The sequence below is a fragment of the Benincasa hispida genome, chromosome 3 (assembly GCF_027475165.1).
Source record: "Benincasa hispida cultivar pf3 chromosome 3, pf3_genome.v1.1, whole genome shotgun sequence".
In the NCBI taxonomy this organism is placed as follows: Eukaryota; Viridiplantae; Streptophyta; class Magnoliopsida; order Cucurbitales; family Cucurbitaceae; genus Benincasa; species Benincasa hispida.
This window is the reverse complement of record NC_143480.1, coordinates 38,089,648-38,105,182: the sequence shown is the minus strand read 5'-3', so window position 1 is coordinate 38,105,182 and position 15,535 is coordinate 38,089,648. Positions and strand designations below refer to the sequence as shown.

The 15,535-nt window shown below is 27.6% G+C and overlaps 1 protein-coding gene across 1 annotated transcript; it reads right to left on the bottom strand.

Moving 5' to 3' along the window:
* Positions 1–1,370: 1,370 nt before the first annotated feature.
* Positions 1,371–7,198, bottom strand: LOC120072945 (APETALA2-like protein 3). The gene is made up of 10 exons (XM_039025480.2): positions 6,305–7,198; positions 6,172–6,197; positions 6,045–6,075; positions 5,866–5,953; positions 5,604–5,749; positions 4,926–4,970; positions 4,709–4,806; positions 3,145–3,281; positions 2,917–2,994; positions 1,371–1,824 (listed from the first exon to the last, which is right to left on the bottom strand). The coding sequence occupies exons 1-10, from the start codon at positions 6,748–6,750 to the stop codon at positions 1,579–1,581; spliced, it is 1,341 nt and encodes a 446-aa protein (XP_038881408.2). The 5' UTR covers positions 6,751–7,198; the 3' UTR covers positions 1,371–1,578.
* Positions 7,199–15,535: the final 8,337 nt, after the last annotated feature.

Here is a 15,535-nt window from a genome sequence, read left to right as displayed (position 1 = left end):
CACTTCATTTTATTATAAATAATTTACAATTATTTTATATATAAATCTTTCACTTCCTTTAATTTCGTAATTAATTTTCAACATTTGATATTATTTTGTAAATATCATTTTTTATAACTTTTGTTCTCGCATGTACATTTACATAGATATTTTACAATATACATCTAAATGTTATTACTTCAAAAAAATTGTGATTAAAAATGATCAATTATAATCAAATTCAGCCACAATCAAAGTTTCATGAACTAATAATAACAATTTCATCAATTTTCATAAAGCTTTCTGAAATTGAATATCGATATTTTCATCGATATTTCTGTAAAATTGAGAAATTGATATTTCTACTGATATCGATATTTCGAATCTAGTAAGATAACTTCATAAATAGTTTTTTTTTTTTTAAAAAAAAATAAATTGGAGAAGAGAAGACAAAAAAGAAGATGCTTTTGAAAAAAGAGTATCCAGTGAGAAGTGAAAGCTTTTTATGAGTGTGTCTGAAACAAACTGTATATATTTTCTTTTTACTTTCAAATTACTTTTGTCGGTTTTGGTGGAGCTGTACCATAATGCTAAAGAGTAAAGCTAAGCCAAACCTTACCACTTTTGACTACACGACAAATAAATCTTGTCTCATTACTGCCCTCTATTTCATCCCCTTATTTCCACTTCATTTTTTTTTTCTAAAAAAAAAAAAATATTAATTTATATTATATTCCACCAATTTTATTTTTTTTCTTTTATAAATTTGTGTAAACATAACCATTTACAATTTTCATCATGTTTTATTAGAAAAACATCGCATTTATCAATTAAACTTCTATATTTTCTTGAATAGTTCAATTGTGATTTTAGTCTATCTGAAAATATAAGAACTTATCTAAATATCATTTAATTAATTTAAAAGTTTTCAAAATTTATTGATGTTCTTATCGAACATTGTTCATTTTTAAACTTAATATTAACCAAAGGATTAATACACATTGTCCCTATTTGATAACTATTATATAAAGCAACAATGACAATTATAACAATCAGGTTTAAAGTATTTACAAATATTGCATGATGCAAAATAATTTGGCAGGTATAGAAGAATTTAGACTTTGGTTTCAAAATCTATTTTACCCTATTTTCTATTATTTAAAAATGTTATTATATACTTAATTATTATTTTTAAAAATTCTATCTGATTTAATTATTATTATTTTTAAAAATTCTATCTGATTTAATTACATTTATATAAATACATATTCTTTTTTAATTAACATTACAAACTCTACTTTCCCCACCTACAAATTTGTTTATTTTGTGATCCATTTAGAAAAGCAAACCAAAAAGTAAAAAGAAAAAAATATTTTGAATTTTACTAAGAATTTAAATCTTAGAAAAATGTTAAAATGAAGAGGAAACAAACATAAACTTTAAAAATAAAATTGTCATCAAAGAGAGAATTAAACCGACCAATAGCACGAATTGATCGATTTGCTTTCGTCACTCAAAATGTATAAAGGAAAGAAAAGGCTAACAGTAAGTGAACATAAAAATTATGACAATGAGTTAAGTTTGGTGTGGTTAGGGTTCTCAGGTCCTGCAGTAGAAATGAGGTACGGTGTTGGTGGCCGGAAAGAGGTAGCGGAAGAACGGCGGCACTGAAAGAAGATGGGGAGGAGAGGGCGGAGGAAGGGCAGCCGGAGAAGAAGGGAATCCTGATGATGCTGCAGTGGAGAAGAAAGGGACTGAAGTTGCTCCGCCGTAGGGGATTGGGATCTGCCGCCACCCCCAGTTCGGTAAAGATTCAACTTCCATTATCTTCTCCATTGCTCTTCCCTGATGTAATCAAATATTACACAATTATTTAGAGGAGATTTTCAAAAATAAGAGATTAAGAGAAATTATTTATTTTAGTTTTATTTGTTAGATAAGACATTAAATAAACGTCTATCAATGTGTATCACTATTTTTCTTTTAATTGTTTGACATTTTTTTCTGGGAATGTTTTTTTTTTTTCCTGAAAAACATGCTTAAATTAAATTTTAAAATAATAATAATTAAAAAAAAAGAAAAAAAACTTGGAAGATTCTCAACACACGACGTAATTAAGATGCTGGCCAAGTGGTAAAACTAAATGTAAATTTTCTAAAAGAAATTTTTAAGAAAAGAAGGTATCTTACCACTGAAGCATATAGAACCACAAACAAAATGGTAGGCCTTAATTTTATTTATTTATTTTTTACCTTATATGTAAACTTAAAAAGTGAGTTTAGTATACTGTCATATTATATGTATTAATAACTATGAGGACTGATTCTAATTCACAAAATGTGAGTTTAGTTTACATTTTTTAATCTATATTTTAAAAAGATAATTGTTAATAAAAGTGACCTTAATTACAAGTTTTTTAGTTGCAAAATGGTTAAAAACAATTTTACAAAGGTCACTTATTTTTATGGTAAATGGACATTTCCAATCCAATCAATTACTTCGTGAGTTTAAAGTTCTTCCATGTTTCTAACATGAAATGCTCAACCTGCCTTCTCAAATCAGTTTTACTGAGTCCGCCATTCTTAAGTTGGATCCAAATTTCTTATTTGTTTGATCGAGATCCATTTGAACTTTATGAGCTCTTACACATGTTAAATCAATCAAATTCAATGATTTTTTTTTTTTTTTTTTTTGACAATATATGGAATGGACGAATCAAATCTCTAACATCAAAGACAATAGTACAAGTTTTCTACCAGTTGAGCTATCTCATTTTGACAATCAATTTAAAAGCTTAAATCGTTGGATTATGACGAATTTAGTATTATATATCAACTCTCTAACAATAGTCAACTTTCCATTGATTCTTAATTTTAGAAGTAGCCATCTATAAATCACATAGAAATGATGGGAAACAAAGGCTTTAGTCTTAAATACCTGGTAGGTAGGAAAGAAATTGGGACAACTCATAAAATAAGGGTGTGCTTTAACAGCCAAAGAAGCATGGTTTTCAAGCTGCAATACAAAGAATATTTTCAAATCAAACCAGCCATATAATGGATGAAATAACATAGAAACTTCTCAAAAGACAAATTATTAGAACAAGTAATATAATCTTTAATCAAATCAGAATTAACAATAAACAATGTCAGAAAATAGCCTTACCATTATCAACCCAGATCTCTCAGAATCTGATTTATTTAAGCTACAGAAATTTGGAACACAGCCATTAAGGTTATCCTTTTGGTCTTCAGATGGACAAGGAGGAGCAATACCCAAGTTCAAGTCAATATCACCCATGTCTTTTTTTATCCCAACCAAAAAAAAAAAAAAAAATTAGTCTTAGAGAGAGAGTTATGGAAGGATCTTTTTATATTTTTCTTTAATTAATGATTACATATGAAGAGTGATAATGGAATGCATCAAACAAAACATATGAAAATGTACACCAAAAGTGTTTGTTTTTTTATTTGTCTTTTAGGCGGTGTAACCTTTTTATAATAATAGTAATAATAAAAAGGGCAAATTGCAAAAATCACTCTAAAGTATAGTGATAGTTACAATTATATCCTTAAACTTTCAATTGTAAAAATTGAGCCATCAAATTTATATAGATGTTAAAATTAGACTATCAAACTTACATAATTGTAAAAATCGAGTCATCAAACTTATACAATGTTAAAATTGGACCCTCAAACTTACATAATTGTAAAAATTGTAACAATTGTATTAATTTGAGAGTTCAATTTTAACAATGAGCAGTCCAATTTCTATAACTATTGTAAGTTTAAAGGTCCAGTTTTTAACACTTGTAGAAGTTTAGGAACCCAATTTTTTCAATTGAAAGTTTGAGGGTACACTGCAATTACCACCATATCTAAGGCCAGTTTTTGCAATTTGTCCTAATAAAAAAAGTTTTTAAAAAATCTATTTCTACTTCCAAATTTAGAGGTTGAATCAATTAAAATTTTGATGTAAAAATTATATCAATTTAAACCTTAAATTTTCATTAATGAATAATTCCCCTAAATTAAGAAAAATAGAGAAAGATTGAGAAGAAATGAAAAATCACTCATATTGATGAAAAGTGGCCTACTATCCATTCGATTACAACATTTTTTTCTAATATATCTAATAGATTACATTAGTCCCTAAATTTAAACATGTCTACACGTGAGAATTATGCATTAACAGTCTAAGAGGGTCTAAATTAATTTAACTTAAAAGATTAGGATTTTAATTAATATACTTGGATAGGTTTTAAGCAATACAACTCCAGAGTTTAATATTAAGAAAGAAGAAATAAATTAATATGAAAAAGTGAAGGTTAAAATATTATTTTGGTCCCTGTACTTTGAAATTTATTCAATTTTAGTCTTTATACTTTCAAATATTCAATGTTAGTCCCCGTACCTTTAGTAAATCTAAAATTTAGTCCCTCATAATTAAATTTTATTGAAATTACTTTAATAATCATAATAATTTTCAGACAAAGAAACATAATATGTGAATATATTTTTAAAATTTATAGTAAAAATACTAATAAAAATAAAAAAAATACTAAAAACACCTTCAAGAAACTAGTAGTAAGGACTGAATTTAAGATTTATTGAAAGTTTATGGACTAAAATTAAACATTTAAAAGTATTAGAGACTAAAATTAAACCAACTCTAAAATATAGACTAAAATGATATTTTAACTCAAAAAAAAATGAATGAGTCGGATTACCTTGGTTTTCAGATTCAAAAGCAAGGAGATAGGAGCTCTGATCAAAATTGGTAACAGCTTCCCTTCCATTATATTTTATGGCAGCCTTATCATATGCTCTAAATTACAGCATAATGTGATGTCAAACAAAAAACATATTATCTTATGACAAAAAAAAAATCATGGAAAACATAATGAGAGATTTATTGAGCTTAAAATATAAACTGTCTTTTCTGACCTTGCAGCCTCTATCTCACTATCAAACAGCCCAAGATACACATACCTGCAGAAAACCCCTAAAAATTAACATTACATACCAACCCAATGATTCCTTATTTTAGAAATGAAACTATTTATCAAAACTAGGGTTTTTTTTTGACATACGTGGAATGGAATATCGAATCTCAGACTTTGAGGTTCATAGTAGAAGTTCACGTCAATTGAGCTACGTTCATGTTAGCAAACTAGAGTGTCTTTGTTTTTTGTTTTTCCATGTTAGATTATTACATCAAAGAATGAGTGGCTATTCAAATCTCAAAACTTTTAACTAAAATATTGTGATAGCTATTATATAACAAGTAGAGTATGAATAGATGAACCCTGACTTCAAAAAAACGAGTATATGTCAATTATCGTTGAGTCATTCTCACTTTGCATCTTGTGAGCTATTAAAATAGTTTGTAAACATTAATGTATTTATATGAGAATCCAAAATTCTAGAAAAGGACATTTCCTTCCAAGGACTTACTTGTATTGTACTGAATTTTGTTATTAATCACCGAATAAAAGTAACACCAAACTTTTATCAACTTTTTTCACAATGAAAGGTAATTCCACTGGGTTCATCAACACCAAAGAAACAGTAAAAATTGCATCAATGGCTGTAAAAAAAGCATATATTAAAAATTCTGCTTACTTCTTCCCCAAGAACTGCCCCATTCTAGCCTCCCATCTCCCACACTTGTGCAGAGTAACCCCTCTGTATTTAGAACTCCCTCTTGAAAACCCAGTGCTCTGCCTTCGAAGAATATGCACAAACTCCTCTTTGCTAAAATTACTCATCTGTAAATCCGCCATTGAAGCCCCAAAACAGAGCTTCATATTCAAACTAAACAACACACACACACACACAGGAAAAGACAACATAAAACGAAAATCAATCTCTACCATATTTTCACCTGTTTAATGTCTTCAGCGTAGTCGCTGATATTGAAATTTATATCAGCATGAACCCCTCTAAACTTTATTGCAGCTCGATCATAAGCCCTAAAATCAAACCCAGAAGGTTAAGAGAGGGGGGGACATTTTCTCAAACAGATTTCAATAGAAACATTTTAGTGGATTTTGATTGTTCTACCTGGCTGCAGAATGGGCAGATTCAAAACCGCCTACAAGAATCACAAACTTATTACGATCAAAATTTCACACAAAAGGGGGTTCCTAAGAAATCGAAATTTAGAACATATGGAAGTTTTCAAGTATACCCAAATAGACTTGTTTCCCACTATCCCTGTGCACAGAAACAACCGATTGATAAGCCTCAAACCCAGAATAGTGAAATTGGAAATCGATTGCACTAAATAGAGCGATTATTCAACGATTTTACTAATTACAAACCAGATATGCGATTCCCATCTCCCTGTTCTTCGGTAATACGTAACCCCACGATACTGGGAGCTTCTTGATTTGGGACCTCGCCGACCCTTTTTGGCCGGATGAACAGATTGTTGAACCACGATACCGTTAGTGGCTCTGGCAAAATCAGAATCCCGCCATTTCCTCTGAGAATAGACGTCGGAGGTAAACCCGCCGGCGACAGGGAACTGGGCCGTCCGGTCGCGTTGATTGTCGTTACTGTTGTTGAGGATGCTGAAAGAGAAGGTGAACCCACAATCGGCGTTGGAAGAGGAGTCGTCATCGCCATTGACGTTGGAATGATCGGCGTTGACGACGGAGGATGAAATGGGACTCTCAACTCCGGGAGCGGAAAGATTGAAGGGATGTAGACCAGTTCCACCGGAAGAGGAATCTCCGGAGAGAATACAGAGATTGAGGTCCAACATTGAAATGAAGTGAAACAAGGAAGAATGGGTGAAAAGAGAAGAGGAAGGCAAAAACAGAGGGGTTTGTCACCGGAGAAAGGTTGTTCTATAAAAATGGAAAAGCATTGTGAGTGTTGTGGGTGTGGAAATGGAAGAATTGGTTAGCAATTTCCATGAAGGTGGTAAAGAGAGAGACGAAGAAGAAGAAGAAGAAGAGGATATTGAGTCGTTAGTGGTCATCTTGCTCGCCTTTCATGTCTGATCTGCTCTGCTCTGAAAATCATTTTAATTCCTCACATTATATAAACAACCAAAAAGAAAATGGGAAAATTTTAGTTACAATTACAACGCCTTGCTGATATTTGAGGAAGAGGAGAGACCAGAGAGTAGAGAGATTTTTTTTTTCTTTAAAAAAATAATAATAATGAGATGTGACTAAACTTTTACGATGGTTCCTAATTGACACACACAAACGAAAAAAACTTGAGTGCAGTCGGACTATATCCAACGATTGTCCCACTGCATCAAAGTATTATTTTTTTCACAAATTAAAAGGTAAATTACAAAAGTCATTCTTGAAGTAGAAGAGTAATTTCAGGAGCAGTTTTTAAATATAGTTCATTATCTACCAGCGATGAGATCGTCATAAATAGACACAAATAATAGTCTATCGTGATTTATTACACATAAATAGATTGTAATATGTTGCTATTATTTGTAAATATTTTAGTAGTTTTGTCATTTAAAATAATTTTCTAGTTTTATTTATGTTATCAAACTTTTAATGGTAAAAAATAGACCGTCAAACATTTTCAAGTGTTACAGTTAGATCCTTAAATAATAATAATAATAGAAATTAGACCTAACTTGATGAAAGTTGAATAATGAAACTTTAGAATTGTTACAATTATGAAAGTTTGAAGGTCCAATTTTAACATTTATATAAATTTGAGTGTTTGATTTTAATTTATACAATTGAAAGTTTGAGGATATCATTGTAAATATTATCGTACTTTATAAGTGATTTTCGCCATTTATCCAAAATTGAAAGTTTGATGGTAATTGTTGGAATAAAAAAACATTTCAACCTTTAATTAACTAATTACTTTCCATTATCAAACAAGACATCCAAAAAAAATTGACATGCATTATTTGGGTTTTTGTTTTCAATGAACACAAGTGGAAGATTGATGATTGATATTTTAAAAGATAAACTATACAAAATACTCCTAAACTTTATATTTTGTGTCAAAAATATCTTTCAACTTTAAAAATTTATAAAATATCTTTAAACTTTCAAAATGAATTTTAAAAAAAATACTCTTACCACTAGTTTTGGATGGATATCGTTAGATTTTGTGTAAAAAATGATGTTAAATTTTCAAAAGTTTCAAAAACACCATTAAACATAAAAAAATAAAAAATAAAAAGTATTTTTACAGTTATATGAACATAAATTGTTAACACCATTTTACATGTCTATTTTCCATCCTTTTTCTCTCATCCCTTCTTTAATACCTTCTTACTCCCCTTTTTGTTAACATTTGTTTATAAAAAAATAATTAAATAAATAAAATTGCACATTTCAATTAAGGTATATGGCCTATAACAAAAAGAAATAGAATAAATGAAGCACCAAGGAATTTTAATACTTAAATATTTTAAACAAAGTCGTACGTTAGTAGTTGAGTATGTATTAATAGCCCAATACATTTTTTTTGTTTGATTAGTTATTGTTTTGATATGTTTTAAGTGGAGAAGACTTTGAAATTTTGTGTGATTTTATGGGATCTTTATGTTTTAATGTAGAATTTTGGTTGCTAAGAAATTTGGTGTAAGCTAAGAATTGGAAAATCAAGAGAAAAAATGAAAGTATCTATATGAAAAAAAAAAATGACGATATCTATATAATTTGTTTTAAAATTGGATTTTTCGAACTTAAGAAAACTTCAAACCAATTGATCACCATATCAAGAACATGAGTATTTTTTAAATTTTTTTCATTTTCTAATTTATAAGTAATTTTTGTAACAAGGTATTAACAGTTTTTGTTTATATATTAACGATCAAGGTTGTTTTTTTAATTTTTTTAAGTTAAGGGTATTTTTGAAACATTTAAAAGTTTAGAGATAATTATGACACAAAGTACAAATTTCAAGGACATTTTATAATTTAGCCTATTTGAAATAGTAATTCTCTTAACTACAACAACCTAAACTTGTCTTGACATCATCTTGACATCTCTTGGGAAAGAATGGAGATAATTGTCCAAAAGACCCATTTTAAAGGTCCAAAATGGCAAAGGACTCAATTTTTGAAAAAAAAAAATAAATCAAATGCCCTTTGTTGATGTCACACCACGTGAAGTTACGATATTGCTCTTCTTTTTCTTTTTCCTTTTTTTCTCCCGTGTGAGAAATCTTCCTATGCATATTGTCTTCTTCTTCTTCTCTGACTTCTTCTCCTCTATACGTCTTCTTCTATACGTCTTCTTCTTTTTCTACTGCATGAAGAGTCCATACAAGCAACTCCAACGCGACCAACTCTGGTGAGCAAGAGTGAGAGAGGGGAGTGATTTTATGAGTGGGGAAACGAAGAGAGAGTGAGATGAGCGAGAGTGAGAGACATAGTGATTTGTGAATGAAAAAAAAAAGAAAGAAAAGAGAGCGAGACGAGCGAGTGCGAGAGCGAGACTGTTTTTTCGCGTGCGTGCGAGTCTATTTTGGTAATTTCACCCGAATTTGACATCAACAAATGGTCATTCAACATTTTTTTTTAAAAAAAATGGGGTTATTTCACATTTTTTTGTCTAATTTTTGGATCATCCATTTGACGGACCCAAAAAAATGTTGGAGAAGATACCGATGTTGATGTTTTTTACATAGGGTCAACATTGGAGAAATTGCTATTTTTAAAACCCTAGCACCTTTATTTTCCATCCATTTTCTTCTTCCTCTTAACTGCATCACTCAACTATCTATTTGAGTTTATTCGCTTTCTTACTTTTCACTGACCACCTTTCTATATCGATCATATTCGACAATTACAATTATTTTTTCTTCTTGCTCTATCGATCTCCAAATTTTCGATTGAGTTTTAATGTCTACATGCAGTTCTCGTCAGGTTGCTCTCTCTCACTTCATCCCTTATTTAAGTTTGACTTGTAAGAAAACTGGCACTGTTAATAGTGTTAAGTCAAATATGATTTAATGTCTAAATTAGTATATGAAATATTATTAATTTTTCAAAGTTAGCATAATTAAACCCTTCACATTTGATCAAATGTAAACATTAAATAGAGCAGCCAATGAAAATGGGAAAGGGGGTGTCATTGAAAAGAAAAAAGTGCAAGAAAACAAAAGGACTACTCCTAATTGGGTGCAAAAGATTGATATTGACACTTGAATCATGGCCAAAACCTAAAATTACTTTAATAATAAATATTTTTTAAGAGAAAAAAAAAACAACCAAACATGATTGTTGAAGGACAAAACAAAAAGAGACACAAAAATGATCCTTTGAAAACCACGAAAGAACATCGCAGGTTTAATGACAATCCTTGAAAACAGCTATGAAAAAAATATACAACTAAAACTACAACGAAATCTACCACCTTACTCAAAACAATGTTTAAATTATATTTAGATTTTTTTATATATATTTTTATAAATTTTGTAGGTTAAATTATTAAAAATGGTCTTGAAACATAAGTTAGGTTTCAATTATATTTCGATTTTTAAAACTTTAATTTTATTTTAATTACCCATTGAAATTTAAAGTTTGTTAACAACATTGGTAGACTTTTTACCATAAATGTGAATATATCTAAACACATACGAGAAAAAAAGGAAAAAAAAGACATACGATGCATATATTGAACCATACCAGTTATTCTTTTCTTCCTTTCAACTTCACGTCTCTAATTTTTATTTTATTTCGTTTACGATTTTTTTTTCTTATTGATCTTAACTTCATGCATGAATTTAATGGCAAAAGTATTGAATGATTGTTTTGAAAGGGGACTTCAAACTTCAAATATTAAAATGAAAATTTTCAAAGTTCGGAAGTATATTTGAAACCAACTTTAGAGTTTTTTTTTATGACTTAACCTATTTTTTATTTTAACTCTTCAACTTTTAAATATTTTAATTTATTCCACATAAAAAATATATTCTATTTTAATCTTCAAATCTTGCATTAGAAACTATTCTTAGTTTAATATTGTCATTAATTTCTTAAAAAGAATATCTTCGGTCATTATAAACTTCAATACCTAATATATGTTCACACACCTGTAAATACTTATTCATATAGACATGTACTTACTTAAATAAGTAACCACAAAAATATATCCATTTCTGGTTTTTATTAGGAGTCTGTTTGATAACTATTTGATTTTTTATTTTTGTTTTTGAAAATTAAGTTTATTTCATCCACATTTCTTACCATGATTTGCATCTTTCATAAGTACAATAGTTGAATTATTAGCCAAATTCCAAAAACAAAAACAACTTTTCGAGAGTTAATTTTTTTAGTTCTCAAAATTTAGCTTGATTTTTTAAACTATTAGTGAAAAGTAGATAACGAAAGAAAAAAATTTAAGGTGAAAATAGTATGCATAGGCTTAATTTTCAAAAACAAAATGGTTATTAAATATAGCTTAATGATTTGTACAAGATGAAAAACATCCCTATTCTTAATTAAACTAATTTATACACTATAATACCTTCAAAATTTTAAGAATAAAAAAACGATATTAAAATTCTAAGAGCCAAACTTAGACCTAAAAATACTTATTATTTAGCTTTGTTTTGAGCCTCAAAATGCAAACAATGATGGGTGAAGACAACAATATGAATGTGTCCCATCATACTTTTCTAATTTTCTCCAACATATAGAACAAAAAAAATATTAATGGTTGGTTTTAGGTTGATTTCTTATATGTAATTTAATTAATAATTGTATATATAGTTGGATCCCATATTCTTTATTAGTGCATTATGATTCAATTAACCTTAGGACTTAGATTTCATTGGTTTTTGTTGCTTTGTGGCTCTCTCTTTTTAAAAAAACATTTTCCATGTTATTGATTATAGCAAAGAGATACATTGTATGTCTCTACTTCAAAAAGGATCTTTTTTTCATGAAAAAATATTGTCTTGAGAAATATTAAAATTTTTAAGTTTCCTTTTTGTAGTGTAGCTTGCTGAAAAGATATTAGTTTGAGGTTGTACTTTTTTCCCTTTTTGTGTTTTTTTTTTCATGTCCAATCCCATTCCCTCAATGTGCAATTTTATAAAATAAGATTAAAAAAAATCATTGTTTACCAAATATATATAAATAAAACTATACCTAATAATTTATTTGGATAATTTTCAAATAAAAAAAAAGTCAATTAATTTATAAATATAACAAAATGTTATTTTCTATTTGTGATAGATCATGATAGACTATTAGTAGAAATCTATCTCGATCTATCACAGATAGACAACAACATTCTACTATACTTAAAAATATTTTTAACCATTTTACAATTTAAACCAATTATCCTAATAATTATATCTATAATAGAAAGTAATTCAAAAGGTTTATAATTTCATCAATGAAGTAGCTTTAACCGCAAATAATGATTACTACTATTATTTATTTATTTATTTATATATATATATATATAATAATAATAATAATAATAATAATAATAATAATGATTATTACTGAATTTGCAAGGTCTTATAATTAACTTAATCTAGACATATTAGTATAAATGTCTTGAATTATTAGATTCAATGAAACTCACCTACATTGGATTTTTGTATCTATTTTCTAGACTAAAAAAAGAAAAAGGGAAAAGAAAATTACAACTTAAAATAAACATTTTTCAAGACAGAAAATTACCTTTAATGTACAATAACACAAAAGTAACAAAACCACATCCAAAGCCTTGGATTTTCAATTTTGGAATTTTCCAATTTGATTAACATAGACCAAAGAAAAAAAAAAGTGAGCGGAAGCACAAACCAAAATAATATATAATAGGTTAAAATACTCTTTTTAGTGTTTGGATGGTTGTCTAATTTAGTATACCGCCCAATTATATTTTCAATAAATCTTAAATTTAGAATCTAATATTAATCTAATAATTATTCTTTAAAAAACGTGATACTATGAATTTTGAAAATATATTGATATATTGTTTTTTATTATATAAAAATTATTATTATTATTTAACCAATTTCAATAAAAATCAACTTTTAATGACTACATTTAAGATCCATTAAATGAATAAAAATTGAACAAACTCTAGGACCAAAATTGATGAGAAGAGTTAGAACAATTAGTATATACTTTATATTTAGTTTATTGTTAATTTAGATCAATTATTGTTTAATTAGAATTAATTAATTAGTTGCCTTATTTTATTGTAAGGTTTTAAATAGTCAATCTTGGGATGTAACGAGAAACTTCTGATTATCTTTTCAATATAGAACATTGTTCTTGGAGAGGTTTCTCTCATCTCTAGGGTCAGATTTCTTATTGTAAGGTTTTAAAGGCCTTGTCGCTGCATCAAAAGTAGTATTTTAAACTACAAAATATTATAATCATAGAAAATTATATATATAGTTCAAGATTTAAAGGTAAATATTTTTACTCATGATTCTATTAATTGACCATATAGATTTTGAATTTAGCATTAAATTTGTCCACACCCACACAAACAATATGGAATTGCCATTTGAACTTTGATGATCATACTTGACAAGTTTAACCTCAAATTCAAAGTCTTTTTTAGGTCAAGAATTGGGAGCATATATTTAATTATAGATATTTGATTTCTCCTAAGTTCTACCTCCCTTGACATTTGACAAGTTGCATTTTGTCTCATTTGAGAAATAGAGTAAATAAATGGTAATGCGAAGTTGAATGAATAATCATCCCACTTGATAGCTTAAAATAAATCTCAATTTTGATCCATTTTGTGTAAAGATATTGCCTTGAGAAGATTGATAATTCTAAGCAATTTGAGAGATGTGACATTGATTTGGTAACATTGGGAAAGGATACACATTTATTTTTATTTTTTTTAATCTTATAAACTAAGATTCTACATTTTTTTTATATAGGATACATATATATTTGTCACTTGCTCTTTCATATTTATTTATAGATTTAAACTTTTGGTTTAAATTTTCATCTTTATTTGGTCTTTAAACTTTATCTCAAATAATACAAAGTATTTGTGTTGAGTATCAAATTAAAAAATTAAATTAACAATTTATTAAAATTATAAATGGAGAAAACTTAAAATAAAGAGAAAAATAAAACCTAATGTAAGAATAATTAGAGACTCATATAAAAAAAGTAGCTTACATTAGAAACTCAAAAGGTCCGAGACTAGAGTAAGCTGAGGGGGACAATGGTTTCTTAAATGAAAAAAATAGTTGTAAATATAGTAATGAGATCTGAGAGTCTTAGTAGATATAGTATAATACAAAACTTACAGATATAGTAAAATTTAGATCAACTTTTTGAAATCTATCAGTGGTGAATTGTATCGCCAGTAGAAGTCTATAGCGAAAGAGTAGATTTTGCTATATTAACAATTACTTAAAAATAGTAATATGAACTCATTTTTTTAAAAAAAGAAAAATGTATTACTATTTTTTTAATATAATAAAAAGTAGGAAACTCAAACCACAAACCTCGTTAATACATAAAAAAAAAAATTATAATCTTTTCATTATTACATTTAAGAAATTAAATGACCCTACATTGCTACATAAAGAGATTTGTAGTCACAACATCAACTCTAAAAAATAAACAATTTGTTTCTATTAAACATCCATCACACAAGTTGAAAAATAATCTTAATAATAATAAACCTACTCAAGGCTCCAAAATCTTATTTAACTACTACCAAACATCTCTTGAAGACATAATTGTCCCTTCCTTAAGCTTAAAAGCCCTTGATTTAAGAGAATGACTTAACCAATAGCCTTTTTCCATTTTTACCCTAAAATAACCTCATTTGTTATATGGATTTGTTTGTCATTTTCACTTTATTTATTTAACCTACTTTTCTAACATGAGTTTTTCTCTAAAAAAGGACATGAAGGAAGATGATTTGATTTGTACACTAATAATAGGTTTGGCTTAACATGCCTTAATAAAGCAAAAATTACTTATTAAAGTTTAACCAATAGCCTCTTCACTTCATTAATAACCACCAAATAATAATAATAATATATAATTCTACACTCACATACTTTTCATTAATTTTATTTTTCTTATATAAATATAACTCAAAGATGTCATATTTATGAAAATGTTGATATAGATAGATGTTTTTAAAAAGTTATAAAAACGACCATTTTTAAAAACTATATTCGATTTAATAAATAAATATTTATATATTTTAAAAAAGTTAACAAGTTTATTATTTATATTATACTTACTATTGGCATTTTATTGCTTCTTTAGTTATGTTTCATGCATTTTTTACGATACAATAAAATATTGAATCATTCCTCTGTCGATGGTGAACCTCTTGAAAATATCGATGGGTATATTCAACATATTAATGAAAACTGAATACTATGAATTCAACAAGGAGGTATGGAAATCGTAACATCTTACTTTAAAAAAGGTAAAACATGCCAATTATTATTGAAATATGCACATCTTAATTTTCATTAAGTTTTAAGTGAACCAAATGAGTGTCAATATAAAAAAGAATTGTGGTGAAAATTACAATATCTAATATTATATTACCAAAAAAAAAAAGTAGAAAAAGGGGCAAATTACGAAA

What these genes read in the sequence shown, in the direction of transcription:
- LOC120072945 (XM_039025480.2), bottom strand. Translation starts at nt 6,750, where the DNA reads ATGTTGGACCTCAATCTCTGTATTCTCTCCGGAGATTCCTCTTCCGGT. An exon ending in GGGCAGTTCTTGGGGAAGAA is followed by an intron (nt 4,971 to 5,603) that starts GTAAGCAGAATT and finishes GGTTTTCTGCAG; the next exon opens with GTATGTGTATCTTGGGCTGT. An exon ending in ATTTCTTTCCTACCTACCAG is followed by an intron (nt 1,825 to 2,916) that starts GTATTTAAGACT and finishes TGATTACATCAG; the next exon opens with GGAAGAGCAATGGAGAAGAT.